Source organism: Elephantulus edwardii, unplaced genomic scaffold, assembly GCF_000299155.1.
Source record: "Elephantulus edwardii isolate Elephantulus edwardi_28Jun2011 unplaced genomic scaffold, EleEdw1.0 scaffold00048, whole genome shotgun sequence".
Classification (NCBI taxonomy): Eukaryota; Metazoa; Chordata; class Mammalia; order Macroscelidea; family Macroscelididae; genus Elephantulus; species Elephantulus edwardii.
Genome location: NW_006399798.1, coordinates 3,776,972 through 3,794,204, shown reverse-complemented (window position 1 = coordinate 3,794,204; position 17,233 = coordinate 3,776,972). Strand labels below are relative to the sequence as shown.

At 54.0% G+C, this 17,233-nt stretch overlaps 1 protein-coding gene across 1 annotated transcript; it reads right to left on the bottom strand.

Moving 5' to 3' along the window:
- Positions 1–203: 203 nt before the first annotated feature.
- On the bottom strand, positions 204–17,053 carry LOC102872672. Its single transcript, XM_006886347.1, has 3 exons — positions 16,691–17,053; positions 15,966–16,063; positions 204–591 (listed from the first exon to the last, which is right to left on the bottom strand). Exons 1-3 carry the CDS (start codon positions 17,051–17,053, stop codon positions 204–206), a joined length of 849 nt encoding a protein of 282 aa, XP_006886409.1.
- Positions 17,054–17,233: the final 180 nt, after the last annotated feature.

Genomic DNA, 17,233 nt, shown 5'->3' with positions numbered 1-17,233 from the left:
TTCTCTGAACTGTTAGAGCCAATCCCTGGCCCTCTTCTTTTAGGGGACCCTTTGTCATCAGTTGGGGGGCTACCTGGTCCAAGCTGGGGCAGAGGCTGTGATCTGGGTCACACTGGGCTAGTTTATGGGGATGCACGCGGGGGCGGGGGGCGGCGGCTGTGTTCAACCCATTTCACAGACAAGCAAGGAGACAAGTGGCTCATTCAGCAAGGACAGGACGAAGGGGGTGCCTCCTGAGACGTGCCAGCACCCAGGCCTTCTGCGAGGGCCGCTGTGGTGCAGGATGCAGGCAGGGACCCGGCAAGCTGCGTCCGGGGCCCGGCCCCCTCCCTGCGCGGGGCGGCGGACAGGCGGATGCATTGATCGGCTGCTGGAGGCGCGGCTGCCCGGCTGCCCCGGGCGGGTAGGCGCGCGCCTGGGTCGCTGTCGGGAATTCGCCGGCTCCGCTCCGCTTCCTGGAAAGAGCCTCCCGAGCGGGCTGGGTTCGATGGCTGGAGCCCGGCCGTCCTGGCTGCGCGCAGGGCTCGGGCCGGGTTCGGGGCGCCACGAACTTGCCCGCCTCTCAGGGCCACCGGGGCGGGCGCGCCCCACCTGGGCCTGGCGTGTGCTGGGGCGCCCAGCCCTCCCTGACTGCGCTCTCAGGGCGGGTATCTACAGCTGCAGAGCGAAGGCGACTCCCTTCCCGGTATCCCAGCGGCCACCCATGGACGGTGGCACTAGGCCAGGCGCAGGCGGGAGTCTGGCGCAGCCATGCCCGGCCGACGATGCAGGTCAGCCTGGGCCCTCAGGAAGACCCCCTATCGCCTTCCAACAACGGAGCTGGCATGCACACTGTCCCCACGAGGATGTCCTACTGCAGGCTAGCCTGGGGCATGAGCACAGCGACTGGGGAAGGGCAGGTGGGACTTCTCTCCCTTCAGGAAATTGTTGCCCCACGTGGATAGTTATTTATTTATAAACCACTGGGCACTTGACTGCTGTGTCCATCTATTATGTAGCCACAAAAGTTGAAATTTCAAAAAGATACGTTAAGAAGTAGAAAGAGAAGGTTGCTTCCTGCTGTCCCAGTGGGCTGTCTGGTGAGCTCTCACCAGGGGGTCCGGGTGCAGAGCAGATGCATCCGGGCTGGGCCTGGGGCTGCAGACCACGTGGCACTCCATCTACACTGCAGCTCCTCCTCCCATGGCTCCCACCCGACCTCTGCACTCCCCACCCCCATTTTAATCATAACTTATCGGATGGGCAGGTCCACATGGCCAGTACTGGCTTGGTGTCCTCTCTGACCGTTGGTTGCCTCTTGAGTGAAATGGAAGGAGCAATCTCTCTCCTGCCTGACTGAGAGCTGTTGGCTTGTAGGCACCCCTCCCCACACCCCCATCCCATCTGCTGCCCACTGGACAGGGCGCACGCTATGCAGTGGAACCCCCGAGTGAACGTGGAGTACACTCCAGGTACCACTGAACTCCTGCAGATTCAGAGAGTACACTTCTTGGGGTGTCAGGCAGACACAGTAGTGAGAATGGCAAAGGATTGTGAAGTCAGGGGCATACAACCGAGGGAGGATCTGGGAAGGGCTTGGAGAGGAACCAGAGTCGGTCAGTTAGTCATTCATCAAACACACTGTGGTCAGAGTCATTTCCACCAGCAGCTTCAGGCAGTGCCCTGCTGAGGAACTCTTGAAGCAGTCCCGGCTCCTTCCCTGGGCTGCCTGCTCCATCAGGAGAGGTACTGGAGTCACCTCCAGAGGCTGCTGGCCCGCCCACCTGACAGAGCCACGCAGCAGGGACCTTTGGGAGTGTTTCAGGAGCAGCTGGGGAGGCCCAGTGTCCCCCCAGGACGGGAGCCAAGTGGCTGAGGTGTGGCTCCCCCCTGGGTGGGGGGTGACTCGAGCCCCGCCCAGCCTCTCCACCCCCTGGGTTCGGTTTGTTTAAGAACAAATTAGTCACAGCGCAGCTTTCCCGAAAGGAATGAGGATCCCCAGGAAGCAGGGAAAATTGATGGCAGGCAGTGAGTCAGCACGTGCCACCCCTGGGGCTGCACTTTCCAAAAAGCCTCGCCCTGCGCCCTCCTCCTGGCCCCAGCCTCCCCACCCCAACAGCGGACTCTCACCTCTCCTCCCCTCCCCCACGTTCCTCGCCTGCTCTTTCTGCAGGTGCCCAGTTCACCCCTCCACCGCAGCTCCCTCTCAGATCGCAAGCTCTCTGTCCGCCCATCTGGACATCCGTTCACTAACCCGGCCATTGTGTGGTCATGGGGAAGAAAACAGGAAGGGAAAGTCTGTGCCCACCCAGCTAAGACCCTTTCAGCTGGGAAAGAAGCCTGTCGCATAGGAAACAAAGAGGTTGGTACTGGGCAGCAGTGGGCACCCAGGCCCACCAACCACCCTTGCCACCCACCTGGGTCAGACAGTGCTGGGCGCAGGGCTGCAGCTGCTGTGTAGACATGGCTGTCAGGAGAACCAGCCCAGGGCAGGGGCGTAAGGACCCTAGGACCTAGAAAAGGAAGGGGAGGCCGGCCTGGCCTGGGGAGGAGTTGTGGCTACATTTCTCTGTAAGCTCTGATGGCCACCTGCTCCCCATGTCCTGTCTGTCCCTCCCTTGGGAGAAGGTGGCTAGGTCTGAATGTGGGGTGGGGCTATACCCCTTACGAAGCCAGAGGTCAGTAAGGAAGTTTCCTGGCTGCAGAAGAGATACCATCTGGAGCAGTTAGAAACCATGGAACTTGTAGGCATGAACCTGTCATAGCCTGGAGTCCACCTGGGTCAGGAGCAATCTCTAGAAGGTGAGGGACTCTTTTCAGGGTGAGTCCCCAAGCTCTCTGCCCTCTCCTCACCTGTCTCCCATCTACATCTCCCCATCTCCACCTCCCCCCTCTGCAGCCTCCTCTCTCCAAGCCCATCCTCCACCTTTTATATCTATCTCCCCATCTCCACTTTGTGTCTCAGCTCTCTCACCTCCATCTAGCACCTCTAACTCCCCAACTTTCCCTGCCACCTCTGTAACCACCTCTCTAACTCCCATCTCTAACACCACCAAGGATGGAGGCAAGGATAGCAGAGCTTCGCCTCACATGCTTAGAAAGGGACATCATGCTAGGAAAGGCGGACGGTGAGCGCAGGAGATGGAGACCCTCAGCGAGATGGACTGACAGAGTGACAGCAGCAGTGAACTGAAGTGTCCGAGGTGATGAGGATGGCACAGGACAGGACAGAGCTCAGGTCTGTTGTTCATGAGTCTTACTTGAATCAATGGCATCTAACAACAACAACAACTTCCGCCTCTATCGCCAACTTTCATCTCCCCATCTCCACCTCCTACGTCTAACTCTTCGCCTCCATCACCCACCTCTACTCTCACCTCAATCACCCTGTCCCTGCATCCATCTCCCATGTCTGTATCCTCCCTCCGTCACTCATGTCTATGTCTCACCTCCTGTCACCTCTCACTCCAGCCTCTCTCTCACCTCATCCTCCTCACCTGTCTTCGCATCTTACCATCTCCACCTCCCACATCTCCCCACTTCCACTCCCCACCCCCACCTCCCCCATCTCCCCACCTCCGCCTCCTAAGCCATCTCCCAGCTGAAATTGATGCTCTTTCAATACCCCCTCTGCCCTACCCCCCATCCACCTCTCACTGAGGCCAAAGACTCCCTCATCCCTCTAAGTACTACAGGATTCACTGGAGCTGGAGATGGGGGTGAGCAACCTCAAGTCTGAGTTATGGGGTTGGGCCAGGGTCTCCTGTCCCTCTGGTCCCTGTCCAATTTCTGTCTGCTGCTCTCGATGAATAATTTAGTTGTTCGAATTACAGTAAAGAGCTATTCGACTTCCCTTCCCAAATCGTTAAGAGCTAATACAAGATGTCTTGTCTTGGTTCCTTCTAAAGAAAGTCCCCTCTCAGTGGAAACTGAGCCGTGGGGGCAGGATCTCCTTCACTGCCCCCTCAGCCATTCACCAATGTGGAGCAGTCAGGTGACTCCATTTACCACAAGTCTCAGTGCAGCAAGGTGCCCTGAGCTGCCAGAGCTCCGGACCAGGGAAGTGGGGCTGTTCTGAGATAGGGGGTTAGTGCTGCTCCCGAAAAAAACCTTAGAGGAGCTGAGAGTGACCCCCAAGTCCACTAATCTAGACTCCAGATGCTGGAGGTAGCATGGAACCACAAGGGAGGTGCATGAAATGAGAGGCTGACCAGATGGTTCAAGAGTAGATGCTTGTGGGGGGACCTCTGCACCCGCCTGCCATCAGCAGCCAGCTTCGCTTTCTCGCTCTGGGGTGGAATCTTAACGCAGGAGCCCCCAGCCTAAGTCTCTTTACAACAGCAGCAACAGCAGAGTACATACTTGTGGACACATGAGTGTGCACACGTGTGTGTTAGTGTGTGCCCCTGCTTGTGTGAGTGAGTGTGTGTTTGCATGCATGTGCATACGTGGATGTGTGTCTGTCTGGAGTACGTGCATACACATAGACTCATGTGAGTTTGTGCTGGTGTATTCGGATACGGGCATGTGAACATGTGCATGTGTGCACACATGGCTCTGTGTGTATGCACGACTGTGTGAGTGTGTGAGGAGACGTGAGTGGGTGCACGTGTCGGTGCCCATGCGCGCACACGCGTGTGGACATGGGGAGCGTGCCTTGTCTATCGGAGCCGGAGCCGGGTGGTGGAGTGCGGCAGCTGGAAAGGGAGCTTCAGCCTGGCAGGAAAGGGGATTTTTAACCCTGGATTGTGCGGAGAGCTCTGGCAGCCTCGTCCGCAGGCAGAGGCGCTGCCTGTCCAAACGGTGACCCCTCAGGCAGTGTGATTCCACCAGCGGCTCCAAGGGAGGAAGATGGGCATTTCCTGTTGTGTGATTTACAGCCTGGGAAAGCCCGCTGCAGGTTCAGCTATGAACTGGTTCTAACCCCAAGGCAAATAGTTCCTATTGTTTTGTTTGGGGGTAGAGTCAAGGGTGGGGGGAGGGAGAGGGAGGAGCCAGTGTGGTTAGGGTTAGGGTTAGGGCTAGGGATCGGGGTGGGGGGAGGGAGAGGGAGGAGCCAGTGTGAAGGACAGGCGGAAGAAGGAGGCTTTGGGTATTCGGGAGCCCAGGACAGTGCTGTCCCCTGGGGTTAATGTGGCACTGCTGGGAGGCCTCCATCACCTCCGCTTGGGGAGTTCTCTTGGGGATTTCTAAAAGGGCCCCAGGGTGATGGGGATGCGACCTAAAGCCCAGGCCTGTGGTGAGGTGGGGTGCGGAGGAGGAGGAGTCAGAGAAGAAAGCCTGACCTAACAGGTTCTGCTCCTTGTAGCTGGGGAGGCTGAGGCGGTGGGAGGGAGAGAGAGGAGAGGGAGAGGAGCCTCTGAAATTAAACCTGAAGCCAGGGAACAGCAGAGATGCTGCCCACCTGCCCACTGCTCACCCCCACTCCTGGCAGCGGACATGCCGCCCACATGCCCACTGCTCGACCCACTCCTCGCTGCCCCCACTGCAGGCGTGGTACCTTGTGGTAAACAACCAGAACTCTGGTCCAGAGCAACACCTACACGCCCTTTGCCTCTGTCCCACTGTCCTCCCCTCGAGGACACACAGCACATGTGCAGGAGGAGATGCCCAGCCCCATCTCTGTAGCACCCTCCATCTTTGAGGAATCTAAGGACAAGGGAATTTTCCACTGTCACTCCAGGGGTGGCCTCTCCCCAGAGGGAACCACTGAGACAGGACTGTGCAGAGGTGGTCTTAAGGAGGCCCAGCCTCCCCTCCAACTCTGGGTTTGCAGCTGCAGGAGGAGAAAGTGCCTGTCCTGCCATCCCACCCAGTGGGGAAGGCTCCAGCTAGTGAGGGAGCAAGGGAGGGCCACCAGTGATGTGGCTGGGCAGGGTGGACACGGGGTCCTGTGAACAGACTTCTGGAGGCCCCGTGTCCAGTGTCAGCGGCTCCTTTTCTTCCTGCACGGTCATACGGGTCCAGCAGTGAACTCAGCACACTGGGCCAGCTGTGGGCTTTGTCCCAGGCCCCGTGCTGTTGTTAGGTACTGTCAAGTGCCACCCTATAAATAACAGATCTGAACCCTGTCCTATCCTGTGCCATGTTCACACCTCCTGACACACTAGGACCCATTGCGCCAGTCACTGTCAATCCGCCTGGTGGAAGGGTCTTCCTCTCCTTAGCAGACCCTCCAACTTTCTGAGCATCATGTCCTTCTCCGAGGACTAGCACCTTCTAGCTGCATGCCCAGAGTATGTGAAGTGAGACGAAGCCTAATCACCTCTGCCTCTAAAAAGCACTCCTGCTGCACCTTTTCCACGACGTGTTTGTTCTTTTGGCCGTCCATGGGATGTTCAGTGCTCCTCTCCAACACCACGACTCAAAGGCATCAATCCTTCTTCTGTCATTCTTATTCATTATCTCAGATAAATAGTAAGTGATCCGAAAGACCATGTTCTGAATCAGACGCACCTTAGTCCTCAAACTGACATCATTACTCCTCAACAGTTTGGAGAGGTCCCTATCTGCAGCTTTTCTCGGTGTAGTGTGTCTCCTGATATTTTGACTGCTGGTACCAAGGGTGTTCATTGTGGATCCAAGTAAGATGAAGTTGTTGACAGTTTTAATCTTTTCTCCTTCCATCATGATGTTGCGTATCAGTCCAGTGGTAAGAATCTTTGTCTTCTTGACACTGAGATGCAACTCAGAATAAAGGGTGCATACTTTGATCCTCTGCAACAAGTGTTTCAAGTCCTCCTCACTTACAGTAAGCAAGGTTGTGTCGTCTGCATAGCACAGGTTATTGATGAGTCTCTCTCTGATCCTGGTGCCACATTTCTCTTAACAGAGTCCAACTGCTTGACTAATTTGCTCAGCACACAGATTAAATGCCTTTGAGCTGTGGTGCTGGAGAAGAGTATTGAATATACCATGGACCGCTAGGAGAACAAACAGCTTCGTCCTAGAGAGGGTGAAACCAGACTCCATGGAGGCAAGGAGTCTGACATTCTTTGAGCAGGTTGCAAGGAGTGACCAGTCCTTGGAGACGGACATCATGCTTGGAAGGGTGAAGGAACAGAGCAGGAGAAGAAGACCCTCGATGAGACGGATTGATTCAGTGACTGAAATAATGGGGGTAGGTGTGTCTGAAACAATGCGATTGGAACAGGATAGAGCAGGGTTCAGAGCTGTTGTACATAAGGTCGCTATGAGTTGCAAGTGACTCAATGGCACATAACAACAGCAGCAACAGACTGAATAGGTGTGAAGAGAGAATACAATCCTTCTTAATTTTAAACCATGTAGTGTTCCCCTGCTCTGTTCGCACAACAGCCTCCAGTCTGGGTATAGGCTTCATAGGAGCACAGTCAAGTGCTCTGGGATCCCCAGTCTTCTTGATGTCAGCCACAACTTGTTATGATCCACACAGTCAAATGCCTTTGCATAATCAGTAAAACACAGCTAGGCATTCTTTACTTTCAGCCAGGATCCATCTGACATCAGCAGTGTTGTCCCTGGTGCCCTGGCCTCTTCTAAATCCTGCTTGAACTTCTTCTAATCGTTCCCTAGCTATGTACGAATGTTCTAGCTGTTTTTTATTGATCGTCAGCAGTATTTTTCTTGCAGGTGATATTAAGGATGTTTGATAACGAGGTTCCATGTCCTGTTGGAACACCTTTCTTGTGAATGGGAACATTCTTCCAATCTGTTGTCCAGAGAGCTGTCCCCAAATGTTCTGGCATAGACTGGTGAGTGCATCCAAGGCTGCATCTGTTAACTGAAACAAATTCATTGGTATCCCATCGATTCCTGGGGCCTTGTTTTTTACCAATGCCTTCAATGCACCTTCAACTTCCTTCTTCTTTACCTTAGGCTCCGGTTCATAAGGTACTTTCTGGAATTTTTCAGTGTCAGTCAGTTCTTTTTGGTACAGTGAGTCTGTGTATTTCTTCCATCTTCTTTTGATGCGTTCTGGGTCATTCAATATATTGCCCGCAGCTTTCAATATTGCGACTTGAGGCTTAAATTTGTTTTTCTATTCTCTCAGCTTGAGAAATGCAGAATGAGTTCCTCCCCTTTTATTCTCCAATTCCAGCTCTCTACACATTCCATCATAATACTTTGCTTTATCTTCTTGGAAATCTGTTCAGCTCTTTTACCTCGGCATGTGGTCCCTTTGTTTTGGCTTCTCAATGCTCTAGTGCAATTTTTAGAGTCTCTTCTGACATACATTTCTGTTTTCTCCTTCTCCTCGGTCCTTGCTTTCTTCATGAATGAGTTCAGGTTCTATCCTGAAATACAACATTGTGAGTAATAGTCTATTATCTGGACTCGTAGAAAGAAGGCCGATAATACGACGACTATTCAAATCTATACTCCTACATCTAGAGTCAAAGAGGAAGAAACTGAAAATTTTACCAAATCTTGCAGTTCAAATTGACTGAACATGTAATCAAGATGCCTTAATAACAATTGATGACTTGAATGTAAAAGTTGGCTATAGGGAAGAAGGAATAATAGTTGGAAAATAGGGACTTGGTGATAGAAATGAGGCTGTAAATAGAATGATCAAATTTTATCTTTTCAATGATTTATTCATTTTAAATACCTTTTTTTAAAAAAATACCTTTTTTAAAGACACACACGGCGACTTTATCCGTAGACCTCCCCTGCTGAGCTGCCCAGTACCAGATTGACTGCATCTGTGGAAGGAATCATTGGAGAAGTTCAATATCAGTTGTCAAAACTAAGCCAGGGGCGTACTGTGGGTCAGACCATCATATGCAAGTTCAAACTGAGGCTGAAGAAAATAAAAATAAGTATGTGGTTCAAATCCACCAGATGCTCTGCTGGAGAAGGAGGGGGCAATCTCCTCCTGTACCAGTCAGATCTGATTTGACGGTACACGCGTAAAAATAATACAATAAAAATTTTAGAAAAATGTTAAAAATAAAAAAAGAAGTGCAGCTGCGGTGCTCCTTGGAAGCAAGGATGGTGACACTTCATCTCATGACGTTAGACACGTTATTGAGGGGTCAGAAGTGGAGAGGAAGATCCTCAAAGAGATGGGTGGACACCGTGGCCGCACCAGTGGGCTTAAACCTGGCAGAGACTGTGAGGCGGGGGCAGCCCGGGCAGGGCTTGGTCTCTTGTACAGAGCGCGTGTGAGTCAGCGCCGACTCGGTGGCACCTGGCAGCACCTGTATAAATAGTTTCTTTATGAAACGTCCTTCAGTTCTCCCTTTTGAGAGAGGCTGGTCCTGACTGGTACACCCTTATTTAGCTCTTCAGAGTACTTGTTTGATTCCTTGGCATTTTAATCTCTCTAATGACTCCTGTCCCCACCAGATGTGCCTTGCTGGTACTCCTGTGCATGTCAGGGCAGGAGCGTGATCACTGTGATCAGTACACGGTGGGTGCTGAGTGCTGAGTGCATGGTGAGTGCTGAGTGCATGGTGGGTGCTGAGTACATGGTGGGTGCTGAGTGTACAACAGGTGCCCAGTGCACAGTGGGTGCTCAGTGCACAGTGAGTGCTGAGTGCATGGTGGGTGCTGAGTGCTGAGTGCATGGTGAGTGCTGAGTACATGGTGGGCGCTGAGTGTACAACAGGTGCCCAGTGCACAGTGGGTGCTCAGTGCACAGTGGGTGCTGAGTGCATGGTGGGTGCTTGGTGCACGGTGGGTGCTGAGTGCTGAGTGCATGATGGGTGCTAAGTGTACAACAGGTGCCTGGTGCCCAGTACAAGGTGGGCGCTCGGAGTACAGTAAGTGCTGAGTGCATGGTGGGTGGTGAGTATACAATGGGTGCCCAGTGCATGGTGGGTGCTCAGTGCACAGTGAGTGCTGAGTGCATGGTGAGTGCTGAGTGCATGGTGGGTGCTGAGTGGATGGTGAGTGCTGAGTGCAAGGTGGGTGCTGAGTGTACAATGGGTGCCCAGTGCCCAGTGCATGGTGGGTGCTCAGTGCACAGTGAGTGCTGAGTGCATGGTGAGTGCTGAGTGTATGGTGGGTGCTGAGTGGATGGTGAGTGCTGAGTGCAAGGTGGGTGCTCGGTGCATGGTGGGTGGTGAGTATACAATGGGTGCCCAGTGCCCAGTGCATGGTGGGTGCTCAGTGCACAGTGAGTGCTGAGTGCATGGTGGGTGCTTGGTGCATGGTGAGTGCTGAGTGGATGGTGAGTGCTGAGTGCAAGGTGGGTGCTCGGTGCATGGTGGGTGGTGAGTATACAGCAGGTGCCCAGTGTATGGCAGGTGCTCAGAGCACAGTGAGTGCTGAGTGCATGGTGGGTGTCCAGTGTGGTGGGTGCTGAGTACCCGGTGAGTGCTCAGAGCATGGTAGGTGCCCAGTGGATGGTGAGTGCTGAATGCATAATGGGTGCTCAGTGCTCAGTGCACGGTGAGTGCTCAGTGTGTTATGGGTGCTGCGTGCATGTTGGGTGCTCAACGTACCCACCATGCTCTAAACACTATCACCATGCACTGAGCACCCACCACACACTGTGCACCAAGCACCCACCATGCACTGGGAAGCCACCTGCACTGAGCACTCAGCACTGTAGTGTTGGCAAAGTGAACGGCTGTTGTTTCATAATCAGCACATAGTAAGTGCTTTTTGAGCCTAGGCCCCCTGTGTTCTCATGTCTCAGGCTGACTACTGAGTTCAGACCCTGGCCTCTGGTCTCCAGTCTTGCCTTCTCAGCAATTCCAGGGTCTTCCCCAGGCCTCCTTCTGTAGGACCCCTACTCAGTCTTCCCCCTGGCTGTCACTCAATGCAGTCTCAGTCACATCTCCACTGGCCACAGCCTGGTTCAGCCGAGGCTCCCATATCAGGTACCCTTCTCCCCACATGTCAGAAAGACACCTTCCCACTCCCAGCTCAGCTTAGGAATGGGATGTGCTGAGGCGGCCAGGAGGGCAGTCCAGTCGCGATCTGCCTTCTCATTTGGGGACACCTGAGGGCCTGCGGTTGGGAGGGGCTGGACCAGCAGGTTTGTGTAGCTCCCCTCTCCACCCAGCGCTCCCCTATAGAGCATCTTGGGAACAGGATTCCCGTCACCTGGATCTAGGCTTCTCATCACCCTGTCACAGTTCCTCGGAAGTTCCTTGAAGAGAAAAGGGACTGGGCTGCAGGAGAGGACAAGTTAGGGTCCTGCAGATGAGGTATGGCTGATGCCAGCCAGCTTGGAAGGGACCACAGTGCACAATGGCATCAGCAGCGTTAAAGAGCTTTATCATAGCTCCATCCGTAGCATCTTCCAGGTGGAGATGCCAAGCCGACTGTGAGGAGTGGGCTGAGGGAGCCAAGGACCTGGACATATTGACTCTTTAGAGGAGATTCAAAGCCAAAGCTACTCAGGTTTCCGGTCCAGAACGTGAGAAGATGCCACACCCCCCACACTGGTGGGTCTCACCTATGTTCAGCAGGAGCTTGCTGGTCTCCACCATGCCAACTCCACCGTGGGCTGGATGGTGGGGGCGTGGTTCAAAGGCAGGGAAGGGTGAGGTGGACACTTCAGTGGAGAAAGCGAGGAAGGGGAAAAAGGGAATGAGAAGGCAGAGAAGGAAGAAAGGAAGGAGAAAGGGAAGAAAATGGGAGGACAGATGGGTGGAAGGATGAGAAGGCAGGCAGGAGAAGGGAGGGGTGGAGCGGCAGAGCAGAGAGCAGAGAAAGACACAGGTGGTCTGTAAAGAGCCTCCTAGCAGAGCCCCCCGGTTGCCAGGCCCCTGTGTTTACTTGTTCATGTCTCGGCTCCTTGGTGAGATGACATTCTGGCTCTCCTCCTTGAATTCACTGACTTCCTCTCTGCTTCCTGGGCTCAGGCCTGGCCAGTTGGGATGGGCGCCCAGTGCCGCAGGCCTAGTTGCCCTGGCAACACCCTGTGTTAGACATCAGCATCTGCAAATGTGGAAATGTTTCCAGCAGGTCAGACTTGCTCCCTCCCTTTCTTCCCCTTCTCCTTTTTCAATCCCAGTTGCCGCAGACCAAGTTGCAAACTTCCTCTGTCTCCATGGGGATGGACGAGGCTGCCTCTCTTTTTCCGTCCCAAACATCTGTCTCTATAAACAGTTGTGCAGAGGCACTCTGCCTCTGGGCCGGACTCCGGAGAGGAAGTCCTTTGTTTATCTGGAGAGGGTCTGCCTCCTCCCTTCTTTCTGGGCTGGGCCACTGCCTTGGGTGGCTACAGCCTTGGACTTGGGGGAGCTGGGGAGTTTGAGGAGTGTGGGCAGCCCCCCTGGGAGGCACCTCTGTGTGGGAGGAACAGCCTCTGTACCATCTTCTGATAGACCTCAGCTCTGCTTGACTCACTGGGCTGCTTTGGGTAGCTTTCTTAACCTTTCAATTCTTCCTCTGTAAAGTGGGCATTCTGGCCGCATCGCCCTCTCGGTTTTGTGAAGGGGTTAAATGAGTGTCAGGAGCAGTAGAAGCGCTCTGATCAGCTTGTCCTTGTGTTGTTGTTAGGTCCTGTTGCCTGGGATTCAGAGTGACTCTGAGAATCACAGAATCCAGCCCTGCCCGTCCAGCGCCGTCCTCACCACCTCTGCTCGTACTCATCACCCTCACATGTCCATCTATCTTCCTGAGTTGCTTCCTCTTTTTCACCGATCCTCCACTTTCTCAAGGACGCTGTCCTTCTCCGGGACTTGTCCTTCCTGATAACATGCCCCAGCTATGAGTAAAGCCCTGTTGTTACAGGCCTTGTCATGAACTGAACTATATTTCCCAAAATTCTGTGTCAGCTTGGCTGGGTCAGGATCCGTGGTGGTTTGGCAGTTATGCGGTGATGTCATTTGGCAGTTATGCAATGACGTAATCATCCCTCAAGATTTGATTAGCCAATCAGTTGTAAGTGGATGAGGGTGGGTGCAGTACCCCCAGGTCACAGCCCTGGGCAGATGGAAGGAGAGGGAATGAGCTCCTGGGGTGCTTCCTGTATCACCTTTTACCTAACAAGAGATGAAAGAGAGGGGAGCACACAGGGAAGGAGGGACCTCAGTATCACTAAGAAAAAGAGCCTGGAGCAGAGGCATCCTTTGGACCAGGTCCCTGCCCAAGAACCTCCTAGACCCACGGGGAGATGGACAGATGCCAAGCCACATGGAGATCTCGCCAAGCCCACAGATGCTGAAAGGAGACAAGGACCATCCCTAGAGCGGACACAGAGGGAAAGCTACCCCCTGAACTTGGACTCCTAGCCTCCTAAACTGTGACAGAATAAACTTCTGTTTAACTGATGTTCAGGCCATCTGTGGACATTTTTTCTGTTCCAGTGGCACCAGAGGTCTAAGACAGAATCCATCTGAGAGAAAGGCCAGAGTCTGGGAGACGAGTTGCTGAGAGCGGCGTGCCCACCGCTCAGTGCTGCAGGGCTGCACCCTGACAGCCCACAGACACCCACCAGGATGCCCATCTGAGCCCTGTCCTCAGCTGGCAGGCGGCAACTTTGCATTAGGGATCTCCTTTCCTGTTTGAGACTTTTGTTTATTTTACGGATGAGGGTGGGGCGTGTTGAAATGCTTGTGGGGTTTCGCCGAGAACCAGGGACGGGAATTTGTGGTGCATGGCCAGGACACAGCGACAGGGACTCCGGTGACTCAGACCCACTTTCTGTGGTGAGAATGAGATGTGGATCCCAAGAGACCTCAGGCTTGGCTGGGTCCCAGGTCTGGCTCAGTCACCTCCCAGAGCCTCTCCTGCACCAGCCTGCCTGCTCACCAATGTCCCTGCCATGGGCCTCCTGGCACTCAACTTCCAAGTCCAGAGCCCTTTCCTGTGCCAGGAACCCCCTATGTGGTGCAAAGAATTCGTTCACAAGACACAAATTCATCCCATGATTCAGCTGTCAGCGAAACTATAGACAGTCCCACAAAGGGATCAGTTACACCAGAGAGGCACGTACTTTCTAGAACAGCTAACAATAGGAGATCAAAGGTCAGCATTTGTACAAGTATAAAGGTTAAAAGGCAGGAAAATAAAGGAAAGAAGGAAGAATAGAAAGGAGAATACCAGGGAGGGAGAAGGTAGAGTGAGCTTCCAGCATGAGAATTGCACTCGACATCATGGAACAAAATGTGTGCAAATTCTCGAATCCAAAGCCAATTTACTCAGCAAACATTCACCCAAGTCACAGTGAAAAAAGGAAAAAAAGACATATTCAAAGACATTTTTGTTGTTATGTGTCATCAAATTGCTTGCAGTTCATCACACCCCTATGTAGAATAGCCCTCAACCCTGCTCTATCCTGTGCCAACTTTATTGTCTCTGACACACCCACCCCCATTAGGCCAGACACTGAGTCAGTCCATCTCATCAAGGGTCTTCATCTCCTGCACTGTTCCCCCACCTTGCCAAGCATGATGTCCCTCTCCAAGGGACATGATGTCCTGCCTTGCAACATGCCCAAAGTATGTCGGATGAAGCCTCAGAATCCTTGCCTCCAAGGAGAAGCCTGGTTTCACCCTCTCCAGGACAAAACTATTTGTTCACCTGGCAGTCTATGGTATATTCAACACTGTTCTCCAGCACCACAGCTCAAAGACATCAATTCTCCTCCTATCATCCTTAGCCATTGTCCAGCTTTCTGATGCATAGTAAGCAATTAGGAAGACTATGGCCTAAGTGAGGCTCATCTTAGTGTTTAGACTGACATCATTGCTCTTCAGTACTCTGGAGAGGTCTCTGACAGCTGTCTTTCCCAATGCAGTTCGTCTTTTGATTTCCTGGCTGCTGGTACCAAAAGTGTTGATTGTGGAGCCAGGTAAACTAAAGGTGTTAACAATCTCAATCTCTTCACCGTCTATCATGATGCTGCCAGTTGGCCCAGTGGTGAGTGGGAAAACCCCCCCAAGATGGCCACAAATCATTACAAACCAAGCTCAGGGTCCCCTCTGAGCGTGAGTCCCAGGTGACCACTCAGGTTACATGTACCCCATGGAGCTGGCCCTGCCCTTGAGCATCCAATGAGATTTCTTGCTCTGCTTCCTGATGTCCTCTGAGAGGAACTGACCACTGAATTTTAAGGTTGCATAGTGGAATGTACTTGAGGCAGTGGGAGGGGTGCGGGGGGGGATTGTGTACCAAGGAAGGAGTGTTTCTTTACTTTTGAAAGAGAGGAGTGAACTGGGGGGCAGGGGGAGAGGGCTGGGCGGGGAGAGAAGTGCAGCAATGAATGTATGGAAATCTAAAATCTCTGTAAATGCTCATTAAAATTATTTTTTTTTTAAATGTCAAACCAGTTACTGTCAAGTTGATCCCACTTGTAGTTGACTGCACATGTTGTAAAGTAAAACTGTGCTTCACAGCGAAGAGAAAAAAAAGTTCACCCTGACATTGTTGGCACCTCAGAGTCATGGTGCTGGTAATAACCGCGCCAGCGCCGCGGATTCAGTCAAAATCGAACCCAGTCCCTGCCATCTAGTTGATTCCGGCTCCTAGGCCTCCTGGGACAGAGCAGAGCGGCTCTAGGATTTCCGAGGCTGTAATCTTTACAGACGAGAGCTCTGGCGGCCTGCTGCTAAGAAGCCGTGCTCCAACCTGGAGCAGGATGGGCTGTCTCCTCCCACAGGACCGACTGCCTCTGAGAGCAGCCAGCGGTGAGTCAGCTCCGACTTGAAGGCACGTGACACGACGTAAACCTTTCCAGCCTCAGACTCCCTCATCTTCCTCCCTCAGAGCTGCTGGTCAGTGTGGGCCACTGACCCTTCCGGTAGCATCTGCCCGCTTTAACCACAGTGCCACCCAGGCTCAGTAGCGGTGGGAGAACACCAGTCAGGAAGGAAGCCCTCATGAGATTGGCTGCAGACCACGGTGGTCAGGTGACCGATCTGAGCTGGACACAGACTCAGACAAGACCCAGAGACCTGACCACCAAACTGAGGCCATTGCCTCCAGTGGGTCGCGGACACCTGGTCCGTCCAGCAAGTCCTGGTCCATCCAATGGATTCCGGACACCCAGGCCATCCGATGGGTCCTGGCCTGGGACACCTGGTCTATCGGATCCTTACCCAGGATACCCAGGGTCAGCTTCCTGACGCTGTAACTCTTTGTGCAAGGAGACAGCCTCACTGTCCTTCTTCCATGGCTGTGGATTTGAACCGGCAACCTTTCGGTTAGCCCGACATGTAGCACACCCAGGGCTCTGCAGGACTTCTGAAGTGTGCATGGAAAGCCTCTGTGGCTGACGTGGCCTGTGACTCTGATGCCCTTGTCCTCGAGAACAAGGCTGTGGAGGCATCGTGTCTGGAACCTTCTCCCACGGACCAGAAGAGGCACCGGGGTGGCAGAGCTGAAACAGCCTGACCTGGGCCTCGGGTGAGAGGCATGTGGGGTTCTTGGCAGGGCCTCTCAACTTTGCTGTGTGTCTGAATTTACTTCAGCAGAAAAATGCCCTTCCCTCTCAGTACGTCAGCCACACTGCTGGGAACACTATCGGTCAGGACCCGTCCATCCTCTGCGCCCCGAGCCTAGCTTCTGCCGAGCCACTGGGCCCGTGGAGAAAGGAGGTGTAGGCACCGCAATGCCAGCACCCCCATCCCTGCCACCACTGGACCCCAGCTTTCCGGCCTGTGGCTAGCCTTCCCCTTTGGGGGGCCAATGACTCAGCTGCGGGCTCCATGAGGCAGGAAGTGGGCGCTGTGACTCACACAGTGGCTTTAAAGTCTCCCTTCTGGAGCTGGGAAGACAGATTGGGGATCCAGGCCGAGGCACCCCAAACACAGGGGCACTGTACCCCATGGTAACGACTCCAGAGTGGTGCTGCCCAGCCTGAGGAGTGGGAGCGCTCAGCCTGGCGGGGAGGCCAGACGGGCACAGGGCCAGCTCTGCCCACAGCCTGGGGCGTCTTCCAGCCCCTTGTGGGCCTGTGTCTGGTGCTGGGCACTCCTGCAAGACAAGTAACCGCTGCCAAGGTCTCCAGCCGGCTGACCACCCCACCATGTGCCTGGGCCACCAGGCCAGCGTGCAGCCGCGCACGGACGCCGTGATCCGCGTCAGGACACTTCCAGCTCGCGGAGGCTGAGGCTCCAGGGTCCTCCCCTTCCCGGGGCAGTTCTTCACTGGCCCAGAGGATCCAAGTGGGGGCTTCATGTGTCATCAGGGGCTCAAACCAAGAGACAAAGCAGTCAGTGAATGGATACTGCTTACATGGTCCTGAGGCAGCCTTCCTCCAGGTGTCCCTGGCCGCCCCAGCTGACCCCTGAACACAGAGAGCATGCCAACTAGGGGTGCTCACTGGAAAAGCAAGTCCCACTCACATTTAAGGGGTGTTATGGGC

What these genes read in the sequence shown, in the direction of transcription:
- LOC102872672 (XM_006886347.1), bottom strand. Translation starts at nt 17,053, where the DNA reads ATGACACATGAAGCCCCCACTTGGATCCTCTGGGCCAGTGAAGAACTG. An exon ending in TCTGGAGTCGTTACCATGGG is followed by an intron (nt 16,064 to 16,690) that starts GTACAGTGCCCC and finishes GCTAACCGAAAG; the next exon opens with GTTGCCGGTTCAAATCCACA. An exon ending in GCTGACCCTGGGTATCCTGG is followed by an intron (nt 592 to 15,965) that starts GTAAGGATCCGA and finishes CGCCAGGCCCAG; the next exon opens with GTGGGGCGCGCCCGCCCCGG.